At 40.7% G+C, this 25,773-nt stretch overlaps 1 protein-coding gene across 2 annotated transcripts; it reads left to right on the top strand.

The window, feature by feature from the left end:
- The first annotated feature begins 20 nt into the window (after positions 1-20).
- Positions 21-24,831, top strand: LOC111593262 (dopamine receptor 1). 2 transcript variants are annotated; one of them, XM_023305930.2, is made up of 6 exons: positions 21-500; positions 12,998-13,058; positions 13,468-13,647; positions 16,899-17,028; positions 22,402-22,647; positions 24,294-24,831. In XM_023305930.2, exons 1-6 carry the CDS (start codon positions 210-212, stop codon positions 24,829-24,831), a joined length of 1,446 nt encoding a protein of 481 aa, XP_023161698.2. In that variant the 5' UTR covers positions 21-209. The 2 variants fall into 2 exon arrangements, with proteins under 2 accessions (XP_023161698.2, XP_023161697.2); XM_023305929.2 differs by having other exon boundaries at positions 12,998-13,103.
- Positions 24,832-25,773: the final 942 nt, after the last annotated feature.

Genomic DNA, 25,773 nt, shown 5'->3' with positions numbered 1-25,773 from the left:
GCCACTCAGCCAACGGACGGATTAATTAGACAGAACAATCGAGGCCGAAATGCCATGCCACAGTCGCCTGGCAAATTATTGTTCATTCTGAGACTTCACTTCGAGCACACATTACCACACGCAGCGGCTGTAAAAGAAGCAGCCAGCTTATTGCTTTCCAATCCCCTCATCCAATTTACCTAGCTGCCCTTACCTTCCTCGAAAGCAATATGACAAATGCCGTGAGTGCCGCAACGGCCATCGCGGCTCTGGCCGCCGCTGTGGCGGCTGCGGCTGCATCAAATCATGGCAGCGGCAGCAACCGAACCCTCGACCAGGACACTTTGCTATCTGGCAGCAATAGCAGCAGCAGCAATCACAGTGGCACTGGTAGCCGCCGCAACCACAGTGGGCTGCTGTTGGCTGCTGATCACCTGCCGCTGCAACTGACAACCGCCAAAGTGGACCTGGATCTGGAAATCGACATTCAACTGCTGACAAATGGCTATGACGGCACCACGGTAAGTTAATGGGCATTTATGCCGTTGCATTGCACATCGATTGTGAATGGGTTTATTGGCTTGCCTTAGGGTCTTTATGTCCTTGGCATGCTCGTAAAATTATCCTTTGCCGCACAAAAGATTCAGGTATTCGCTGCTGTTACTGCTTGACTCAGATGCTCCTGTAATTTACTGTTTGATCGGCTACATGACTAAGGCAGCCCCCTCCACCCTCCGCCATCGGCCATCAGCCCTCAGCCATCAGCTTTTATGAACTCACTTTTATTACGCGCGCGCATATCCTTAGACATTGTAGCTTGATTGCATGCGGTTTATGGAGCGTACATGTAATAAATATCTGCACTAGCCTTTAACCTCGTATGATGTACGAGTTGTCAAACGCAAGAAAAGCCCGAAGAATAGAAAAGTGCCAAAACACAAAACAAGTTGCGTCACCTCGACCTTGTGACACGTTTTGTATGAGTAACCGATATTTGATCACAGTCCATCAGAAATGTATCCATAAATTAAAAAATTTATATTAAAATTGTTTCAGTTTGTGCTTTAGCTTGCCAAGACAAACTCGAAAATAAAACTGATAAGAGTTGGGACATTCAGAGGCTGGGCATGAAAACCTGTTCGTTTTTCTTGAATTCTTGCGGCATGTATGAATAGGAAATCAACTCGGTCTGTGATATAAAGTTCTTGTTGTCAATGCCAGTGACATTTTTTTTTGTTAGACTGGAAAGTGCAATCAGTCTTGATGAAGATATAAAGTATTTTTTTAAGCTGACTGTTGTACAATAAATTTGATATCACGTCTAAGTGCTTTACAAATGAATTTAATATTTTATTTTCTAGTAAGCATTCGCTTAAGCTAGATTATGGCTATCCACACACGTTAAAGTTAATTTGCCATAGTTACTCCTAATATAGTTTATTGCAATAATTATGAAATATAGTTGGGAAATGCTTATGTATTTATATAAATATATATTTAGTTTGTGTCTTTGCTGTTTCATTACTCAGTTAGCAGGTGCTAAATGGATATGAATGCGGGACTCATTAGCAGAGCACGCACAAGCGAAACTTTGCCCGGCTCAGATATGGGCAATGTCATATATATATATATATATATATATATATATATAGTTGAATGTCTGCGTATATCGATGCATAATCCACTTTTGAAAAGGGTGCACAGATGGCAGGAGCAATGCTCGGTTGCGCCAAACTTTATCCTTAATTTGGCAAACGAAAAATTTACGTGCCACGTAAAGGATATGAAAAGTGCTCAGAATATATAGAAGCTGGCACACAGATACGAATTCAGCAAGCGTTATATAGTATTTACTCGTAACCCGATTCCCGGCTACACAACGATAAAGTTTTCTCTGTGTTGAACTGTTTACACGCTTAACTTTCAATCGAATGTAAATAATGATTAGAACCAAGTTGACGTTCAGTGCTTAGAGCATCCCGACCCACCTAGGCACCTGCCCAAGTCCAAACAGCCAGCAATGAGCAATATTGTCGTTAAACAGTTTACGTCTAAATAGACTACTAACTAGTTTATATATGTATGTAGGCAATAAGTAAAAAGTGGAAGTGCCCTAAACAACATTATAAACTATGCCAACATTGTTTATAACGAAATTTGTGTCAATTTGCTTTGCAACGTTGTCAACCTAATTGTCAGTCAAACATTTGCATAACTTTCAAAAAGCACATCTAATCGATAAATTGCAGTCTGCATACATTTTTGATGAACAATTTGTAGTAGACTCCCATTGATATTGGTATTGCAATGGAGCAACATTGTTCATAATCATTCGAAGGAACAGAAATTGCTCATATTAAATTTACATGTATATGAATTTTTAGCCCATTGAACTTGAAGAGAAAAGGGTATATTCGCTTATGAAAATTAAGCAAATAATATAAGAGAAATTAATGAAAGGCAGGAAAAATTAAAATTTTGAAGTAAAATTATGAAATTATAAAAGGTGAAGCCATATAAGATACATAGTATCCACATTTTATATTCTATTACACACACATTTACTATATTAGTGCTTTGGCATTTGGTTATGCAATCTGCTAGCTGAGCACTCCCGACTTCTGCTTATGCTTATCTAAGCTCTCGCGCTGGCAGGCACTTTGCATTTAGAGTGCAAAACGCATGCGACGCATTGTGCAATCCAATTGAATTATTAATCCACACGTCCGACTTTTTCAGTTGCTCTGGGATGAGTATAGTCACCCACACAAGCAAATCGCGCTATTGTTGCCATTCTTATTTGTCTGTGATACTGTGTTGAACTTGATTCCATATTCTTCATTACCCGGTAGTAGGTGCAGGAAATGTCCAGTTTTCCCCATTGTTCGGCGTCTTTGCATAGCCGAGAAATAATAATAATAATACTAATAAAATATTAATAGCATTAGGCATTGTTGATATGGCATAACATCGCACTTATTGTTCCATATTTGCCCTGCTATGCCAACAGGCCATTGGCTGTTGTTTATCCAATACAATGCAAACAGAAGCGCACACACCATGGGCATTCGTACCAATTGAAATGGGCAAACATTTCCGCCAATAATTTGTTGAATTCGATTAGGATTGTATCACTGCCAGTGGGCGTGACAAATGGCATTGATTACCGGTCAATCAGAGTGTGAATGGAATAACACATACCACTTATAATTGTGTGACAGTAATTTGCTGGCCTATTAGTTACGTAGCTCACTGAATATCCATATCCATCACATAATTCAGGCCAGAAATATTGCTCGTCGTACATCTTCAAGCTAATCAGCTGAATACCAATAGAGTTATTCATTCTATAATTAAAAATTACCTCATCTAATTTATATGTTTACTTAAAACACACATGCAAACAACTGAATTAAATAATCACAAAATGTGAAAAAAAATCGCTGCAATTGAATATAATTAGCTGGATTTAAATACGACTCACCATTTGTGTGTGTGCATGTGAGTGTGTGTGCGTGTTGTTGGCAGATGCCTGGCATCATTATGGGAACAAATGAGCACCATGTTTGGGTGCAACGCGTTCATTCTAGCCTGACCATAAATTGGGTCACAAATATAAACCGCAAAAGGGAATGCAAACAGACACACACACACACTCACACATAGCTCGTTGGCCAGTTGCAATTCTGTTCATCTATGTGTAGGTGTGAATGTTAGCGACTGCCATTTAGCCGCTTAGGGGAAGCGACTCTGGTCTTTTCACACCTCTACTTACCCATTAAGCTCAGCCACAGTAGCCGCAACGTTTGTATAGATGTTGCCATATAATTGCGCAGAACATTATGTCCTTTGCCACTATACATATATATTTCTATATATCTGTCTGCTTTTTTCTCTCTCTCCCTCTCTCTCTCTCTCGCTGCCCTGTTGTTTTTATGTTGTCTGCATTTCAGTTTTCACTGATAGGTCGTCTCCTTTTGACGAGGGTCAGATGGCAGGAAAAGATTTTTCAATGGCACAGTCCAAGGGTTTCAATAAACCGAAAGGCTCTCTTTTTATTGACCATAAAACGAGAGCCGGTTTTTTGCTACATTCATTACGTTTTTTATTGTGGACTTACAGCCATTGCTCTATTCATGCCGGGATCGATAAGTGCAGCTCAAGCCCTGCAAGTTGAGCATGTAATTGCGATACAACAATGAGCGCTCTCATCCAGGCAGACATTCGCAGTGATGCACAAAAAACTTGGACTAGAAATTTGCAATAAAACCGAGTCTGATGCTGATAATTTTCAAAAAGTTGATAGCGGAAATAAATCGAGAACTATTTATAATTTGCCACTGGGCAGCCTCAATGGAAGCTTATTGTAGCACAGTCTGTGGTTGTTTAAGTCCTTAGGTGTGTTTTGGGTAACAACAATAAATAGAGCTTAGCAAGAGACGAATATAAAGAATGGCAAGAGCAGACATATGCGGCTTGAAGCTCACAAAAAAGACTTGCTGCTGCGAGGGTGTGTGTTTTGGTGATGTATCAGTGGAGCGCAGTTTGCCAAGCCTTTAGCGCGCTGCGGCACAGCCAGCCAGTGCCAGTCGCTTTACACGTCTTCCACTCAAATTCACTTGCATGGCAAGTGCAAAAAACGGCAAATGGCATAAAATCGATTGGCTTTCACTTCTAGTTAAAGTGTGATGAACCAGCAACACCAGCAGCAGGAAATGCAGATTGAAATCTGCAGTCGACTCGTCGATTGATAGTCTGCAAATCGCAATCAGCTTAAGTCAACTTGCTTTGGCAATTCGAGTGGCGTGCAAGAAGCCCAAGTGCTCTAGCAGCTAATTATTGTGTTGTTGATAGTCTGAAATCTGCGCACCAATCTAGAGCTTCATCTTAGACCAGGTAAAGAGCTAACCAATTACGCAGCTAATTGACAGTTTACCGCAGCAGCTCTGTAGGTAGAGAACCGCAACACAGAAGTTGATGAATTAGCCTCGCTGCTGCAAGCACACACACCAAAATACACACTGATATAAATATATATGTGTATGTGTGTATATATGGAAATTTATTTGCGCACGTTACCCAATTATTGACACTCACACAATTATCATGCTTGGCTCATGCTAGTAGTTGATTTAGAACATATTCAATGTGAGGCTGCATAAAATAACAAATCCTCTAGATAAGCTGCAAACTGGGTCAGTTGACAGCTGCAAAGTTCACAAGCTCAGAGGGCGATAGGGCAGGAGGGCGAGAGGGCGATGTGTAGAGGGAGAGATTCCGAGGAATATGCTTAGTTAGCAGTAGCACTGGCCATGAGGAATCTTAATAACTTTTATGCATTCACAAGCATTGGGGCAGTCACCCAAACGTAGGGCTGACAACCTTTTTAATTATTTATCAAGTGCAAAAATTTGATATGTGCAAACGAAATTATGCTGGGCGTGATAGCTGCCGCCTCGGAAGTTGGCTGAGTCCAAGATCAAATCAGAGCAGAGTGTCCTGGGAGCAGATAATGTTCAGTTGGCGTGCGAAACTTATCAAATTAATGCTTTAATAATTGAAATTGCTATCAGGCCTTCAGCGCATACATTTTTTGTAGGCCTTCGTTTTCTGGCTATAAAATCTGTTATCGTATTTTTGCCATGGCATTTCTAACCATTAAATGCTCATTTGCATTTATGCAGAAGCTCGTTAAGTCTTTTGAAAATTTCATAGATGCTTTGCTTCAATTATGATGAGCTGCTAAATTTGACAGGCAGCACATGTGGAGCGGCTGTTGCATACTTTTAGGCGTGCCCGAGAGCCCAAGAGAACGAGAGGCCAAGTGTCGCAGTGTCTATTTGCGTAATTACAATAGCTACAACGTTGTGTCTGCTGTCAGTGTGTTTCATCCATGTTGACATGACTTTCAGCTGCGTTTAATTATGCCAAATGCCAACAATGAACACAAACAAGTCGCAGACAGTGTCAGGCAAACATATGTACTCACACTCACAAATTGTTCCTTGACAATCGTAGACAAATGCAAACAGGGACAGCACAAAGCAGACTGAGACGGTCTGCAACACGAGAACATGGAATAAGGAGCTGGCCTGCCAGCTGTATGCAATTGTCAACTGGCATACAGCCATTGACAGCCCCAACAATGGCACAACGAACACTCTGACAATTGTTATTGCAGCATACATTTTCTTTAAATGAGTGGGTGGAGTCGGAATGAAAGGCTTCTGAAAGAAGAAGCGAAAATATAAGAATAGACATTTGAACAGAAAAAGAAGCCAATGTCTTCATTCAAATGTAGGCTATCCACAGGTAAGCTACACGGCTTTGCCATTTAATTTCTGATATATGTATATTTATTTATATATTGAAAACAACATTTGCACAGTCAAGTTGTGAGTGATATCGCTGAAGAGGCTATCATCACTATGGTCACATTTTTGTTCTAATTTAATACAGGGTATCTCGTCGTAGATGAACTTCAAGTGTCTACTTATTGAATATTTTCTGATGTCAACATACACACATATGTGTTATATGTGAGCCAACAATCAAGCCAAGAGATGACTTCAAGTTTAAGAAACTTTTTAAAGTCGACTTCAGACTTTGGGCTGCCTTAGCAAATATTTGAGCAGCGCATAAATCAGCATGTTAGCACGGTTATTATCATATCTATAAGCAAGTCGAGCAGGACCATGCTGTGCATACACTTATACATATATAGGCACTTCCTTCTGCCCAATTTCCCGACTTGGCAAACTAAATACGTGGTTCAAGTGCGCCCCTATGTGTGTGTGTTCTTGTATGTATAGTAAATAGAGCTGAGGAGGAAACTCCTACGAATTTTCATGTTTATTATGTGAATTTAAATTTATGCTAATCATTGTTGTGGCTTGTCTGATCGTAAAGTGCAAGCTAACCATGCCACAATTTATAGCAACTGCCTGCGGCTTGTGAGCTTAACACTGAATACATATTGAATACATATTGTGAATGCATATGTAGCCTTCCACATGGGCTAGAGTTTTGTCATGAAACCAGAACTATTCAGGCATTGCAGACTTCTTTAAATCATCGCTGGCAGAAGCTGCAAACTTTTGTTAGCTGATTTCTATTAAGCTCAGCGCAGTCAGCCAACTGAAAAAAATTGCTTATGCACAGGAAATCTAGCACTTCGTTCGGAATGTGCCAATGTAATCTCAGAGAAGTCAATTCGAATAAAACTGTCGACTGAAAGCAGCCAGTTAAATAACGAGCTTAGTTGCAGCGGTGTCAAGCGAAAGGACAAGAGAAATAAAATAGAGACCCTAACAATGCTCGAGTCAGGAGTGCGTGACTTCAGAATACCCTTTGTCACCGACTGAGCTGCTTTTTCAATTATTCTTTTAGAGCGATAGCTCTCGCTCGATAAGGGAAATACTTTGCGCTTTGCAATTTATTGTCTGATTTCTAAGAAATTCTCTAGTCACAAGTATGCAAAAAATATAAATAAAATTAAGTATTATTTATCTGTATATATCTGCTACGTGAGCACCGACTTAAATTCAGTCAAAGCTCGTTTTATTAATATATTTATTATATTACTATTGTAAACATCAAACACTGTTTCTATCTGTATCTATTCTTTAGCCTTGGTAGTTTTGCAGTCCTGGGACTATCTCAGATATTGATGAAGAACATCTTGTATTGCTATGAAGTTTCACATATCTGTGTTTGACTGCAAGAAATACAAATGAATTGATAGCTACTAAGATTAATAGAGAAACTATGGATTGAGTTAACATGCTTTAGTACAGTTTATAGTAACATAAACGAACTTCAGCTAATAAATACAAGGATAACTGCTTTACGAAGTATATGTCAAGTACTGTTTATATGGAGATGTTGATTGTGTTAATAATACAAGCCACAATTTGTGTCTTTGCAATGGTTGCAAATGCCAACAACACACATGAAAATATCGAGTAGCTATCGTAGACAAATACATCTCACTTGAGTCACGAGCTAGGATATTTGCTTATGTGAGAAATGCGCCAAATACAGATAGCCAAGGCTCGCATGCCGGATATTGGCTAGTATCTTATAGATTTATAAGGCATTCATTCCGGATATTGGTTAGTATTCTGTTGACTTATGATTTAGAAGATACTACTCAATATCCTGAACAAACTTCGGCTACTCTGCAGCTTGACAACAGAATTTACTTTAGTTATGTATGTTTTTATAATAAAGCAAAGTAAAATTGATTTAATAAACATTACTTTAATATATTTCTATGCTATTTGTAAATTGCTCGATGAGCCGACATCAAAGTAATTTTTCATTAAAATATTTGCATTCTTATGAAATACTTGAAAGCAGCTTTTTGAAACCTAAGCAACTATTTTGGTATTCTTGGTGCTGTTTGTGCTGGAAATAACAAAACAGCAGTTCAAGTGGCGGAACTGCTTTGGTGACACTGTAAAACGACTAAGGTAAACAGGCTCCATTGGGCCGTTAAGCTGGCGAATGAAATGAAAATTGGAGCCCAGTTGCAGAGCTTGATGTCGCTGCTGGCTTGGCTTATTATGCGCGTTCGGGTGTTGTTGTCGTGTCGAGCTTGTAAATCACACTACTTCCGACGCGTCGGGTGCTCATATTTACACTTATACACTCGCCTACAAGTAAACGCACACAGCCGACAGTCAGACAGGCAATTGGGCAGACAGACAACAGAGGCGTGCTGCCGTGGGCAACAGTTCCAACAGAAGCTGCTGTTGTTGTTGCTGCTGTTGTTGTTGCTGCTGTTATTCTCCTTGTTATTGTTTTGTTTTTGTCATTGTTGTTGGGTGCACAGGTTTTGCGACTTGCTTTTTGCGCAATATTATTGTAGTCGACTTTGTTGCGTTGCTCGCTTGGCCGACGCCATCGGGCAATTTGTGTGTGCGTAAGTGTTAGAGTCCGTTTTTATTCAGTGTGTGTGTGTGTGGGTGTGGGTATGCGTTTAATCAACGCATTGTACCATTTAACTTTACAAGCAAAACCTAAGCGCCCACTTCAATTCAAAGCAACATCCTGCGGCGTGTTGCTTTTGTGCCCGTTTTCTGTCTCTTGCTTATCTCGTATACGTACTTGCCTGCCTTATCGGGAGCAGTTTAATAACAATCCGGCCACATAAAAATACTTGAAAGTGCTCCTTAAAAATGTATGACATTTCACATCTCGTTTTCTTCGGAACTGTTGCTAAAAATTTATCCGAAAAACAACAAAGTCTTTCAACGGCTTGCTTTCGATTCATTCGGCATATACATTTAAAAATAAAATAAAAATAAAAAAAATTTTTGATATCTAACTTTTTGGGTGTTAAGATACAACGAAAAGGAAAATACTTTATTCTTTCTTTCATGCTACCTACCTTTAAGGTTATTAATTATTAATTGTATTGCCCCATACAGAGATGTTCTAATAAATATCTATGTAGCCGCGAGAAACCAAAGAAGGCTTGAGCTTCTACCACTAAATCTAATTTGTTTACAGATTGAAGGATTTTTTATCATTTATTTTCGTAAAAGAAATTAATAAAACCTATTCGAAAGCAATAAACAAATCTTTAAATTTTAAAATTTTATTTAAAAAAGACGGTCTTAAGCATTTTTATTGCCATGCTTTGGCTCGTCTTCTCAATTTCATTTCGTTCTGTAAGAATTACCAGACGCTTAAAAGCTGCTTTAAAATTTCATATAGAAATAAAACACATACTTTAAGGGCGACCCTCTCTTGCTGTTCCATGACATTTGTTGTTCACTTTTTATTGGCAATTAAACGCTGCAGCTGCTGTTTTAGCTCTCGTCTCTGGAATCCAACTTTTCTAATTCTATTACACATTCACTCACAAAATGCTGTGTCGTATATGAAACAGATTTGGCTTAAACTCTGCACATTGCTAACTGTTTTAATTGCAAAATAGTTAAAAATATAAATTTAATTACCAACATGCAATGCCATCAAGTGTAACTTTACATGCATTTTGGGGGTATTTAACTTGGCTACTTCAATTATTTTTAATTTGGCATCGATTGCTGATGGCATTTACATGTTGTCAAAAGAAAAAACGAATTCAGCAAATTAAAAGCAACTGCAATACACTGCTCGACTATGCGTTGCCCTGTTTTAAGTTTTAAGTATATTTTCAAGCTTTATAGTAAGTGTTACTCCCAGTAGATGCTTATTGTTATCTCCTAGGTGAATATATGACAAAGTTGAAGTGATTGAGTGTGTTGCAACTTAAGCCCAAGCGTTGAACCTTATAGCTTTATGTGATTCGTGTGTCTATGAAATATTTATTTAATTTAAATATTAATTAAAAGTCCTTGACTTAAATGGTGCGAAGAACCTAAACAGCTTATGCTATGACAAGGTTGTCAAGTTCTTATTATCAATGACAAAAGGTAGAGCAGCAAGATAGCCGACGAAATACTAATTTTTCATCATTAATAATGTGACTGAATATCAGCTATAAAATTATAATATATAAAAAATAATATGAAATATGCAATATCATAAAAATACCGTTTATTGTGCCCTTTGCGTGTCAAAGTATTGATAACAGCCGCTTAGCACACGCAGTGTGTGCAGGGTATAATAATGGTGTTGTGTCTGGCATCATTTAAAATCTGCTCATTTAATGGATATGTGTCTGTCAGCCCATGAAACAGAAAAGTATTTAATGTATTTTGTTTTTAATCTTAAGTGCCTGTATAAGGCACACGATGGTTTAATAATCAAGGGAGTGAATCTCTAAAGCTGTGTGCGCCAATTAACTTTGCTTATGGCAGATGCATGCGTAATCCTCAAATATCTCAGCCATTAGCATTTATTATGATGTATAAAAGCTTTTATATTGTTAGCCGACTTAGTTGAATATATATTGCCAGGCAATAAATTGTGGCCTGCTCTTATTGCCTGCATGCAGAGCAACGATATGAAGTCGTCGCTGAAGATGCCATTGGGCATACTCTGAGCTGGTCAATTACTCCTTTGGACGTAATTATATAATTATGCACTTGACTCGAGCATTGTGAAAGCGGCAATTGTTGGCTCAAGATGCCTGTGTTAATATTGAAATTGAAATTATGCTTATGAAATATTCAAATCAAATTCCATTTAGCATGTTCGCCAACTCAACAGATCATAATGATTTAATATTCAATATTGTGGAATTCAATGAGTCCTCCTATGCTCATATCGTCCACTTAAAGCTGGTACTTTTGGCGCTTGAATGGAATAGCTGAAACACAGTTTGTGATTAATTGAACTTAATTAAGGAGCCTCGTAGACATACAAAGTGCTCACTTGAACTATACGATGTCCATTTTTTGTTTATGCCCTCAATATAGGTACAATGCCGATCGAATCGTGTAAGAAATGCTAAGATTTTAAGCTAATTAGCCGCTTTTAAGCCGCTTAAAATATGTATTAACAAAAACCTGAAATTAATTTAATAAAATCGTAAGCCGCTGCCTACTCGCCGCCTACCTGTTCGCCTTTCAGCTGGCAGCAAGTTAAATATACTTTTGCAGCAACAGCGCTTTTATGTTGAAATTAATTAATTGCATATGTCAGCGGTTTTGAGGCTGGCTTTTAGCAACCTCATTTGCATTTTCGTTGCTTATGTTGTGTGCGAGCATTTCTGTGGCAAATAAATGTTTCGCATACGCCGCGTGGGCTCAACGCCAACAGAAAGCGCTAAATGGAACGTTTAAGCGAAGACAACTTTGAATACTCTGCAAGTTGCAAAGAGTCTAACTTTTGCACTTAAGAAGCGAACTTTCATTCGCATTTGGATGAACTTCCCTTATATATTCTAGGGGTAAAATAAATAAAAAATGAATTCTTTAATATGATTTCATGCATATGCTACCCGGCGGGATGCTCAGTGTGGATAGCAAAACCTGAAATTATCGCAATGTGCTATGAGCCTTTAATGAAAAATATTACGCCCTCGTCTGGTGCTGAAAACGCAAGAATCATTATTCACTGGGCTTGTCTGGTATGCATATTAATGCCATCGAGTGGTCATTGCAGGTTAGTCTAGGAATTCGGAATCCTTGAGCTTTCAAATGTTTTTGGCATTTTAATTGCATTTTTTTGGATTGGTATTTCATATCGGGTTGTCGAAAAAGGACTCACATCGATCCACATGTTGCCAAAATACTCTGTTCTGGCTTGCAATCGAATTAAATTTAAGCAGGCACAACATAGGCCAGCTAGCCAAGGGCGATGATGAGCCAAATGCAAATCCATTGCCCAAATGCCAAGCACACAGAGAAGACAACTAGCCCACTTGCCACAAAACCCCAAAGCAAAGTCGCTCTGACAGGCATATATATTCCAACTAGTAGTACAAATGAATTATAGAATAGCCCAGAAATGTATCATTTAAAACGTGATGAAACAGCGGCACAAGATTGTCGATTTTAATTATGAATAATGCGGCTTAGTGCGTCTTGTGGCCTATGTCTTGGCCCCGGCAAAGTGATTCGCTCCTGGGCAACCGCATGTGCCAAATGATTGATAGTTGCTGTGTGGGCCAAGTCAACAGTAGAAACAACAGCATGCATGTGGAGCACAGACCACAAGCCACAGGGTTCGAGCTGTCAAAGAATTTGCCCTGCACGCCGGGGCCAGAGTCGAGGCAGACACAGACACGACGTAATTGAAAATTGGACGCATGCGAAAACTAATGTCTGGAGTTTAATTAGTGTAAAATGTTTCATTCTGCAGCAGTTCGTGTCATGCACAGAATTTATATATTTAATTAGCTTAGCGTAAGCACAAGTCAAAGCCTTTGATGTTAATTAAAAGTTGTCGTAGCCCCGTGCTCTCGTTATGCTTCAGAATTCGCGTTGCTTTATGTTTTATGTGGCAACTTAAACGCCACGTAATTAGAAGCGAAAGGATAATATGTTGGCAGCTGCTGCCAATTGAGAGATCTTCATGGTTCTATTTTGATCACATAAATTTCATTTTCTTATTGCAGCTGACATCGTACTACAATGAAACGAGCTGGACTAACGCTTCTGAAATGGATACAATAGTTGGTGAGGAACCGGAACAGCTCTCACTTGTGTCAATTGTAGTTGTTGGTAAAGTAAATGTCGTTGAACGTGTAACCAGCGAAACAGACACCAGCATCGCCACCCACACCATCCGCACCACTCGTAGCATCACCACATGTTCGCACACTTGTCCACTTTTCACAGTATACAGACAGCAAAATATTTGCTCTTCAATTAGTGCAGAGAAACGCATGTGGCTTATTGTACAAACACACACGTATACACATATACATGTATACTCGTATAGGCACACGCACACGCACACGCCTACGCCCACGCAAACATGCTTGTCATTGGCTCGACCCCCATAAGTATGCTATGTTTATGAATGTTCACGTTTCTTCCTTCCAATACATATACATTTAATCTGGCACTCTCTATCCCGCCGTAGGCATCTTTTTATCGGTGCTGATATTCCTCTCGGTCGCCGGCAACATTCTCGTCTGCCTGGCCATCTATACGGAGCGCAGCCTGCGCCGCATTGGCAATCTGTTTCTGGCCTCATTAGCGATTGCGGATCTCTTTGTGGCCTCTCTGGTGATGACATTCGCGGGCGTCAACGATTTGCTGGGTAAGTATGAATATCATACGCAGACAGTTGAGCACAAAATTTGCAATTGAAATTGTCGAGCAATAAATTTATGTAAAATGCTGCAGGCTGTCGCACAAACAAACGCCACGACAATATGCAAAAGCGAAGCATGCTTCGATGGGGCTAATGGAAATATAGTTAGTTGGGTAGAAGAGGCGCTCATACGAGCTCACTTGACATGCCTGGCAGCGCTTAAAGCGGGTTCCTTGTACGGCTTGATAAGAGGCATTCTTAAAGTGACGGCTGCTCGGGCGAGTCGGTTGAGTGGTCGCAAAGCACATCGAGTATTAGCCTGTCTTCCACTGAGTGCACAATGCACTTTCGCTCGGCAAAAAGGTGAAGCTACCCAGCCAACACGAATGTTTATTTCATGTGTTTCATATGCAGGCCGAGTTTCATTGCTCTCAGCCAACACAGAAAATGCACCTGCTGCCATAAATACATCCAGCAGGAATTATTATTGGCCATAACTGTGGAGCTGAAGAGATGCGCAGCTGTAGAATTTTTCGACGTTGACATAGCTATAAAACCGTCCAAGTAGTTGGCATTGACGTCAGGACTCAGCAGCAGCAGTTGGCCATTTGAGAACGAAGTATGAAAAGCGCCAGCTGAAAATTAAAAGTACAAATGCTAAGTAAGCAGCAGTCAAATCACTTTGAAGACCTGCTACTTGCCGGTAGCTATAATTGCCCATATAAGCGAAATGTTCCGCATGCAGCTGACATCAATGCTTGTTCAGTATTTATTCAATGGGGAGGGCAAAACACCAACAGCAAATGTAAATAAAAAAAGAAAAATGGGAAGCAGCTGGCCAGGCCAGGCATCTTGAAGGAAATGTGCTGAGGTCTAGTGATGCGTTACCTCGGTAACAGCGCTGACAGGAACAGGCAGACAGGCTGCCTTCGATGTGTGCTCCATATATGTGGCTCGATGTATGTGTGTCATTCCGTTTGTCTGCCTGTGCGTGAAAATAATAAACGACTTTGCTACTTCGAGATGGATCCAGAGCTTGATTCCGAATCCAGGCGGCGCTCCTGCTGCTGCTGCGTAAGCACAAAGTGTGAAAAAATAAATAAAATCGCTCTGGCTGCAGAGTGTTAAAGACAAACAGCATCTGGAGTGCCAGCAGAGGTGCCTAAGGGCCAGCATATATGCCGAAGTACACATGTGAATCGAGAGTTGTTGAACCAAATTATTTTCGACAAAGTGCCGGCAAACATGAACCTGTGTTGGTGCCAGTAAAACAACATTTGGCATACTCCAGCCCTGGCAAATCAGCAAATAAGCGCACAAACTCCAGCATATTTATACAAATTTGAGCAACAACACAGGCCACAGGGACTCTGCGAGGTGGCAACAGCTGCGCCAGCTCAAAAATACACACGCCAAGTCATTGAAGATGTGTGTATATACATATATATATATATATATATATATATATATACATGTATATATATAGTGCTATACCAGATTGCGCATAACCAATAAGTATTTATAAATATGTATGGCTCTGCAGTATACTTTGCAGTAGTACTTTGAATGAATATCTTGACGATTCTTCGCTCTTCGCACAATGACATTGTCAAGCATATAACTCTGTATAGTACTTACTGGCTGGGCCAGCATTACTGTCTCTCTTTTATATGCAGCTTTCAAGCATATGGAACTGTGGAAATAAGTTTGCACATCGTCGTCCATTCAATATATTTTATAACCTGAAAGGAATATAATTCTAATTGGCTTACTGCGCGAGATTTACGTTTAGTAGATGGATTAATCAGTAAAATTATAGTGAGCAGACTTTATGAATGGATAGAAGCAATAAACTTTAGTTTCGTCAAACTTTCGGGCAGCTGTTTTTACTGTTGCACGAAATGAGCTTTACTTTTGTGTAGTAAAATATTAAAAAGTAACGATGGATTAATGGCTGTAGTCGGAGTTATGGGCAACGACACAGTCAGAAAGAGAAATCATGACGTAATCGATATCTTGCGTTCACTGCAGTGAGCGACGGCAGATAATCGCTTAAGATGAGCAAAGCTCTTTTTGCTGATACACCACATCCTGTGCGCTAAAGAGCTATATCCTGTGACATGGCTGATGTGGCATAAAAGCGAACATAAGCATAGGCATGATGTATGTCTTCCATCAGATAGCATGGAATCAGCGCCCACACACGCATCGTAAATAAATATGTTTGGCTTTGAGATCTGATATTAAATTTATCATAGCAACACATTCAACATATATTTTTTGCGTGCGACGCTGATTTCCTTCACGCGCTCAGTGGACACAGCACCGGACATCCGCACGGGTTATGGGTTCAGAGCACGTATATTCCTTCGATGGGCTTTTTCGGAGTCCTTTCCTGTAATTGCAATGCATTTACGGAAATGCTATCAAAAAGGGATCGCTGTATCGTCAGCTAAAATCAAATGTGAATAACGCATGAGACATACTTTTGCAGACAGCAATCCGAAGTCTGCAGCGAAAAAGGAAACGGAAATTAATTTATGAAATCGTTTAAACTCAATTTACGTTATGAATAAGTAAACAGAAGCACTCATGTTAGCACGAGCACTCCAGCTGTGAAAGCATGATCGAAAGCCAGATACCATATACTATGTCGAGAGCAATTTGACTTGATTGAGTTTATGAAATTGTTTTAAGCTTTAACTAGTGCCAGTTACGAAGTGCAAGTGAGCTGCATTCCATGCGGCAATCCGCTATGTATTTCCTTTAAGCTGAAAGCTGGAAAAGCATTTTAAAACTTTCTCTTCCCAGAAGACTGCGGCTTATATGAAGAGGTTTCATTTCCCCATGTTTGTTAAACTGCCTGATGTAAGCTTGCCATAAATAAGACAAGATTTTAATAAACATATTTTCTCACATAACGCAAAGCACTTATGTCTGCTGACCATACCCATTTGTGGTAGCTTGATTGAGGAGCTTTGACATTTATATGGCTCTGTGGTCTTCTTTTGCTCGTTACATCGTCTGCTGGTTGTCGGGTAAATTAAGAATTTTCCTGCGACTCCTGTCGGCCGGAACGTGGCAATTTCCGCTCCAGCTCATGCATAGTCACTTAAATTGCATTTGTACAGTGACTCGGTCTTATTCAAGAAGTTATTAAGTATTTTAAACAAGCAATCAGGACGACAGTTATTCAATCATACGCCAATCAATCAATTATTCAATCAATAATTTATCTTTTACTTCTTTGATTACAGGCTATTGGATCTTTGGCGCCGAGTTTTGTGATACGTGGGTGGCCTTTGATGTCATGTGCTCGACAGCATCCATTTTGAATCTGTGCGCCATATCCATGGACCGTTACATACACATCAAGGATCCACTCAGGTGAGGGCCGTAACTAATCATGACGACAATAACTTTGATGACACTGTCACATGCATGAATTACACAATTTATCAATAGCTCCAACTGGCTGTCATCGCGCCCTTCACATGAGCCTAACCAAAATTAATTGTGCATGGAGTGTCTCGGTCAGTAGAATCTAAAATATGAGTGGAGTACACTAGAGTAAAGCAGAGCGTGAACCCTATTTAGTTTAGCATTGACTCTCAGTTTTATACATAGCTGTTGTTGTCTGTCAGCAAATGAGTGGAAAATATTATTGATGTGACATTGACGCTCTCGATGGATGCCCGATTAAATATCGATTTATTAAAAACAGACCTGCCAACCGATATAAGTAACGCTCCTATCCCCTCAACTTGCCTCCAGTCCATTAACTTGCAGAAAAGCAACATCCTGTCTCATGCATATTACTCATCCGCCACGTTGTCATGCACGTCACGTTCCTCATTGCCAGCGTTTTGGTCGTTCATTTTGTGGCTCCACAGGCACTCGACTTGTTTATGGCGCCATCTCTCATTAATCGCAGCACATAATTGTTTCATTAGTAACAGATTTATTGGGGATTAACGATATTTTCTTCTCATTTTTTTGCCGACTTCCCGGACCTGGCTCTGACTTCATTTTTTGCCATTGCGTGCAAAACTTTGCTAAGCACTTTTGCTGCATCACAGACACTGACTTGTTGGCTTAGTTGGCAAAGTATTAGCTTAGTCTATACTTAAATTTATTCAGCAAGTCATTCTGCTTAAAGTCGCTCGACTGTAATTTCCAGTAATAAATTAACGATTGTCAATTATTTGTGTTAAAATTTGTTGATTTTAAGACAAATCTGATTAGAACTTGTAGTTCTGCACGGTCACTTGATTCAAATTGAAAAGCAAACAATAGCAAATTCCAAGCTGTGTATGTGGCAAGAGCTCTGAAATAATTTACCACTCAATTTTAATGTGCTTCTTCTAGCACAGGCAATAAAGAATTCCGGCCATTAGGACTGCTCGACGACCATTATTTCTTAAAGTCGCACGAAATTCACCTGCTTCCAATTTAATTTCACACACTAGTAGACAAGCATGTGTGTGTGGTGTGAGTGTGCAAAGGCAATGAAATTGTGCCAACTACTCAGTTTAACATCTGCCAGCCCCTGTGGCTGGGCATGACATAATGTCTTATTTGGGCGCTTCTACTGCATTTTGTCAGTTTTGTCGTCTGCGGGCACTATGCAAGTTGCGTGTCAGATTGCTTTGCGACAGCCGAGATTCTGGCTCTGCAATCCGAATTGACTATCAGAGAAGGTAACAGGCACAAGGGACAATACGCCAAGTGGAAACAACTATATCAGCGTTTCGTTTGTGTCTCGCCTTGTGGCTTAACAATTGTGAGTTAATTAAATTTTGTTTGGCAATGCTGCAACCACAAAAAAGAAACCAACAAATTCAGGAAGCCAAACAATTTTTGGACAAAATCAAACGAAAATTTATGACATGTCAGCAACATGTCGTCAAACAGTGAGCAATAGATTGTTCACACACACGAACACAAGCTATATTACTATATCAGAGTGTGTGTGTGGATCTTGTTAAAAATGATGCTGGCCAAGTATCTGACAGCCAAAGAAAAATTCACAGCAGCTACAGAAATGAAATTTATGTGCCTCAATGGCTGCGAAGGGCCTGGTCATGGGGAAGCCAGCGGCGAGCGATTTCAGGCAGTAGTATTTACAAAGGAAGAAGAAAAAGAAAATATAACGAAGCTACTGTACACATATGACAACGAGACACTTCTGGCTGTGAGTGTCATGCTAGCAGCTGCTGTTGCAAATAGCCGTAATAAATGCTTTGATGCTATTTTCAGTGCAAGCCAAAAGTGGAAAAATATTTTCTACTCAACACGCAGCATACCCCTTGGCTTGCTGTCCGTCAACTCTCTATTTATGTGCACGGTTTCTAGGTTACTGTTACCTGTCGCACCTGCCAGGTCCAGTTAGAAACTTTATTTGTTTATTAAAAATGTTACAGAATTTTTTCTACTGAAGCTCCAACCACTGCAGCGCTTTATAAATTAAGTCATGATATTTTTTGTTTATTGCCAAGACTGTTTGAACATAATGAGCTGATGCTGGAGCAGCACACTTCATGGAGTTGCCAAAGTTGACGTGCTCGTAAATTTTGCGAACTGAGGTAGCAAAAATATTTGAATGCGAAAAGTTTGCTTGCACTTTTTAATTCACAGCTGCCACAGTAGCCAAAAAGTTTTTTATATTAAGTGAAAATTCATGAAGTTATCAGTTGGAAGTAACTGCCACTTCAGCATAATTGACTTGGGTTGGCCGCAACATCATTGTATTTCGTATTTTCCATTGTAGATTAGCTCGATAATCAACCATTCCTTCCCAAGAAATAATTTCATTGGCAATGCTTATAAAACTTAATATTATTTTAAATTATCTCAGAGCGTTAGCGTAGGCGCTAACAAAAGCATTGGGTACTTTACTGCAAGTTTGCGTGCGTCCTGTGGTTCAATTTGAATACATTCAAATTGAGTTTGGCTTCTGCCCTACACAGTGCTGGACGTGCAATGCTTGTGAGCCCCAAGTGTGTCTGCGCCCGTACTTAAAGCGTCGAGCTTCTGGCCTAGCACTCCTACGAGTATACCACGCCCAGTCTCTTATGAATCTCACAGGCATCAAAATTCTCATTCCAACACACTTTACACTATTTTCCTTGTATACCCTGTATACCCTTACAACAATGTCATATTGTAAATAATATATTGCATATAATTCTTAAAGTAGCATAACTAATATGAACTTGGAAATATAATGGAATTGAATGGAAATAGAAAAGGAAATGGAAGGAGATTTCTCACAAGCTTTGCAAATCTGTTGTATCTTTCTTGCAGGCAAGATATTCGATTTAAATCTTATATATATATTCATATCTTATGCAAGAATAAGTCAAGGAATGCAGTGTCTATATGTCTTGGCTCAATAAATATACCTTAAACATTTGTTGAGCAAGCACTCGAAATATTTACTCTAATTTCGAGCAAACACAATGAGTCTGAAATGAAAGCATTTCCATGTAGAATCGTTTTGAGAGTATTTAATCTTCGTCTGAAGATAGATTATAATAAAAAAAAGAAGCTCACGGATGATGGTGTCAGAGTCTGGTTCTGAATGCTGCGTGTCTAGCGGTATTACTGCCGGCCCTGCCAGAACGTTGGCAGCGGGTACGGCGTTGGCTGGATGGCGTTGCTCTTTATGCAAATCTGATTTATTTGCATGTCAAAGTAGGGACAGCATTTGTGTTCGTCAGTTTTTCCTGCCGTTGCGCGACGTGTCAAAGTTCGCGAACTGTTTTGGGCTGGCGTCTCATTAGGGTGCCCACCTCTGACGCTGAGAAATTTGTCGTATTTTCCCAGCGTCTTAGAATAATTGCAAGCGTTTAATTTAATTGCGCCTGCCAAGATTTGTGCACTGCCAGCGAAAATTGGCGAAAAAAGAAATAATTTGAATGAAAAGCGCGTGGAAATCTAATTAGAAGCAGGCGCTGACAAAGTTAAAATTATGCCGGAATTAAGGCACAATTTTTTGTTTTATGCGATAAAGTTGAATCTGGTGGCGCCTGTCATCATCGTAACTGTCAGACGCAGAGCAAACATAACATATGTGTGCATGCTCGTATCATGCATAAAATTCACTTTAAACTGCAATAAAAAGCGACGCAAACTTTTTATGTCATCCACATTGAGGAGGGGAGAGTGAGAAAGAGTGGGAAAGGGGGTGAGGGAAGGAGGGGAGAGACGGCCCCAAATAGGTGTTATATGCATGCGTGAGCGAGAGGTATAACAGTTAAGCGACAAAAGCCAACGAGAATGTCGCTTTGGGGAATGTTTGTAATTGTGTTTTTTGGCCTGGTTGGGTTTGGGTAACAACACTGTCATATGCCTGCAACACTTGAGCGCAACAACAGCACTGGCAGCAGCATCGTGTGCTTGCAATATTCAAGCACTCACTGCGCTCATAAAACCACATTTGACAAGAGGCAAACAAAATAAACGCCAGAGTTAGTCGAGCTATGCAACCCCAACCCACACACGTCGTCGCATTGTGCGTGCCTGACTCTAATTTCTTAAGTGCGTGCGACATACACACACCCACACACACGCACACAGGGGCAACATTAAATGCAAATGCGGGCTGACTTCGGTCTGGTGCTGTGGCCCACACAGAGAGTCACACGATTTCAATTAGCTCTTTGGGGTATGATTGGTTGCTCTATCAATGGACGCGTGTGGCGCCACTTGGCACTTGCATAGCAGAGTCTCTGGAGTGATACGGGTGTCAGGTATTTGCACTTACAATCGGCGTCTATGCCAGTTCCTGTGGCTCAAAAGACTGAACGGGCTACTGGGCTTGGGTGGCAACTAAATGGCTACCGGTGCGGGCTGATGTCGTTGCTGCTAGAATAGAAATCAATTTTGCTGCCACATGAAATCGAATTTGTTTGTGAATACAATTACCAAAACTTCCTTTTCCGTTTGTTGTCCTGCCACCCTCCCAGCTACTGCAGGCGCTCTTGTCATCTTTAGTATTTTCAGTCGGCACGTTGACTGAGTGCGTCTTTGAATTGAAATTGAATTATTTTGTTTGATTTCCTGGCCGTGTCTACCGCACAGCCAGCGGTTACATTTACACAAGCCAAAATGCGGCAGCATATGCCAATGTGTACACACACACACACACGCACACCCTCACAACCACAGTGGGCATAAAATGCCAACAGCCTTACATTGCTGCCTGCTCATTTCCGTTGCTGTAAATGTAAATTGTGCGTCCGCTGTCAGCGTCGAAGTGGCACAAAAATCCATACACGATGATTTGCATATGTATATCGCCGAGGTAGACCTATCCCTACGTTGCCTTTAGAGAATGCGTAATGTTCAATGGTTTGTGCTGTGGTTGGGTTTCGGCTTAGGCTGATTTGGCGCTGCCCTTTCTGTTCGGGTAATTAATGACATGCAGGCAGGCCGCAGTGACCATTACACGAATGTTCCATGCACACCTTTGGCCAGCTGAATTTCCACCACTGCACCGCAACAGTTGTCGCACTCTGCCCGAAATTGATGTCGCCCCAACTGCCTTCAGCAAACAAAGCCGCAATCATAATGTGGAGCTTTTTCTTCTGATTGTTGCTGTTGCTGCTGCTGCTGCTGCTGCTGCTGTCACCATGAACAACTCTTGCTCTTGTTGTTTTACCATTTTACTGCAGGCAACCGCAGGGGACAATCACAAGCACTTCCTTTACTCCAAATTGATGTGCTCCTCTTTCCACTTTGTGACTTTCATTACAGATACGGCCGTTGGGTGACACGCCGGGTGGCTGTTATAACCATTGCAGCTATTTGGCTGTTGGCCGCTTTCGTCTCGTTTGTGCCCATCTCGCTGGGGATCCATCGACCCGACCAGCCGCTGATTTTTGAGGATAATGGCAAAAAGTATCCCACATGCGCACTGGACCTGACACCCACGTATGCCGTTGTCTCCAGCTGTATCAGTTTCTACTTTCCGTGCGTGGTCATGATTGGCATCTACTGTCGGTGAGTATGGGAAAATAAGTACCGTCATAAAACTCTCTGAAACATGGCCCAAAACTTGCTGCGGCACAATTATTCAGCGCTAAAATGCGACAGTGAAAACAAAAAGAAAAGCTACAAAAGTAAATGTAATGCGAAAACTTTGAAATGGAAACGGTCGGCACAGCAATGCATAGATATCTGTAGAGCCAACAGCTCTAAATAGAGCTTATTTATTATATATGCGTACTTATAATTTTATCTGTTCTACATTTGCATTAAGCCACGTCGACTTCTGTTAGCCTTTTTTATTTATTTTTTTTTCTATCTAGCTCAAGATCTTTTCGCACTTCTGCGATAATAATTAAATAAATAGCAAAGCTACTTGATAAAAACAAGCTGATAGAATTTATTGAAGCTAGCTTATAAATAATTAATTAGGCGAATTAGCCTCACAAGTTTGTTGGGAACAAGGTCAAGTCCGATTTGGCCAACAATTAAATATGGCTCGAGGAAAACTAATAACATTTTGAATATTTTTATAGGCTGCGCAAAGTTGTAAGACGTAAATAATAAAATAATGGCGAACACTTTTGAAATTACTTTCGTAATGCTGAAAGGCCGCAAGGACCTCGACCCTCATGTGGCCTAGACACGAGATCGGCTGCATTGGGATAAGTGTGGGCTAGGAGTTGGTTGAAACAAGCAAATAAGGCAAACAAATAAGCAAACGCATTAGTGTCCGGCTAAGTAATCCCTTAGCTAAGCCAAAGGCGGACCAAGAACATGGGCGTGTGCGAAAAGGGCTAGACAATGCGTGTAAGGACGGCCACAGGATGCCAACATCAACATCGCAAGCAACAACAAAAGCATTGCGATATGGCCGCTCATCAGCAAAATAGCCGACGGCGAAAGGCACGTTGCCATTTTAGCTTAACGAGATTTGCGGCCAATGGGCTAGGCAGCAAATGGAGACAAGCTGTTCCCTCGTCGGGGTGGGGCTCAAGGCATCTACTAAAGTATCTAGTGGCTGTCATTGGAATGTTCTATCAAATTTCGGTTGAATTACAGAATAAATGGACTTTTATCGTCATAATTTGTACGTAGCCATGTTATCCTTTTCATGTGGCCATCCGGACCATATGCTCACTGAACGACCCACCAAGAACGTGCCCTGTGGTATGGGAAATACGCTGAATATTAAGTATACGCACTGTATGACCCAGACAGTTGTCGATTGTGTACGGCCCACCCAGTGGGAGTTCCCTGGGGCAGGCCGATAATTGGCATGGCTGGAAAAGTAAATAATTATCATATCACTTACAACAATAGGAACCACTCAGGTCAACAACTAGGCAGTCACTAATCGAATTCCCTTTCACTGCAATTACATGGAGCGGATAGCATTTCATTTTGAAAAGTTTCGTTAGGTAAACGTTGCCTAAGGCCAATCAAATCAATTTCCAATAGATTTGACACCAAGAGGAGCAATTAAATTGAAGCTAAGTAAAAAGCTGACTTATGTCTATAAAGTGGAAGATTAGCTTTGAGCAGTTTCAAAAATTTCTATAAATTAATTTGATTGACCTAATTTAATTTCAGTTTATATTAGATTAACTTATTATGTATACAACTTAATTACCTGAATCCTGGTGCTCTTCACTTCTCAGGCTTTATTGCTATGCTCAGAAACATGTGAAGTCTATTAAGGCGGTGACAAGACCTGGCGAGGTGGCCGAGAAGCAACGATACAAGAGCATACGTCGGCCCAAGAACCAGCCGAAGAAATTTAAGGTGCGCAATCTGCACCACAGTTCGCCATATCACGTATCCGATCACAAGGCAGCCGTAACAGTGGGCGTTATAATGGGCGTTTTCCTAATTTGCTGGGTGCCATTCTTCTGTGTCAACATTACAGCTGCCTTCTGTAAGACCTGCATTGGCGGCCAAACATTCAAGATACTCACCTGGCTGGGCTACTCGAACTCCGCTTTCAATCCAATCATCTACTCGATTTTCAACAAGGAGTTCAGGGATGCGTTCAAGCGCATACTGACCATGCGCAATCCATGGTGCTGCGCCCAGGACGTGGGCAATATACATCCACGAAATAGCGATCGATTCATTACAGACTATGCCGCCAAGAATGTGGTGGTTATGAATTCGGGCCGCTCCAGTGCCGAATTGGAGCAGGTGTCTGCGATTTGACCAAAACGCACCGGCAATGCAACCAGTTGGCTCTTGTGCAGTGGCTGCTGCACCGGAAGTGGCTTGAATGTGGACGATGACGACGATGGCGCTTTGACCACAAGATACGTTCCATGAGATTCGGTCGCGGCGGCCACAACAACCATCGTGGAGACCGTGGAGGCCGCACATATGGAAACGGAGCTTGTCTAAAATTGGTCAGCAATTGGGTTCCTACTCGCATCTATCAGTGCGTAACAATCCCAGCCCAAAGCACGATTACCGAAATCCCAAAGCAAATAAAGAGCCTGTAAGTATTATCAGTGTATCCCAGTATCCTAAGCAATGTACTAACAAGCCGTAATTTGTAACAGTGTTTATACTTAATCGTATCTCTAAGTTACAACTTCATAGATGTATGAGACAACTTACTAATTAGCAACCGAGTCGTGATTAGGTCTAAGATCCCACACACACCAAAGAGCTTCTAAATACGAGTAGTTGACCCGTTAGGTTTTTGTTACGATTTAGCCAAGCTAGGGCAACAATCAATAACCGTTAACAACAATGAAACACAATTTGCATGTGGTCAAAAGTTCGAATGGATAACGTTTACCATTGTAATATCTTAACAAGGAACTGAAGTTATGATTATTATGACTAAGCCAAATAAGGGCGCATGTCAAATATCTTTCACAATCGGACAATATACAAACACCCACACAGAGACGTGGATTGGCAGAGTTTTATTCAAGACTGGCAACAAATTCAGCGACCGCTCGCATTGCCCACATACGGAGAGCAAACAAAGCATTTGATTTGAATTATTGCTGGGAATTTATTTGCCATTGAGCAGCGGCCAAGTGGTACCCGTTGAACATTCAGCGTGCCAACCCCACGCATAAATCAGTCAAAAAATGATGTCGATTTGGGAGCATTATAAGTAAAATGTTGAAGTCCCCA

The sequence above is a fragment of the Drosophila hydei genome, unplaced genomic scaffold (genome assembly GCF_003285905.1).
Source record: "Drosophila hydei strain 15085-1641.00,03,60 unplaced genomic scaffold, DhydRS2 tig00008121-arrow-pilon, whole genome shotgun sequence".
Classification (NCBI taxonomy): Eukaryota; Metazoa; Arthropoda; class Insecta; order Diptera; family Drosophilidae; genus Drosophila; species Drosophila hydei.
Note: the sequence above shows the minus strand (reverse complement) of the source record. Positions and strands in the feature narration are given on the sequence as shown.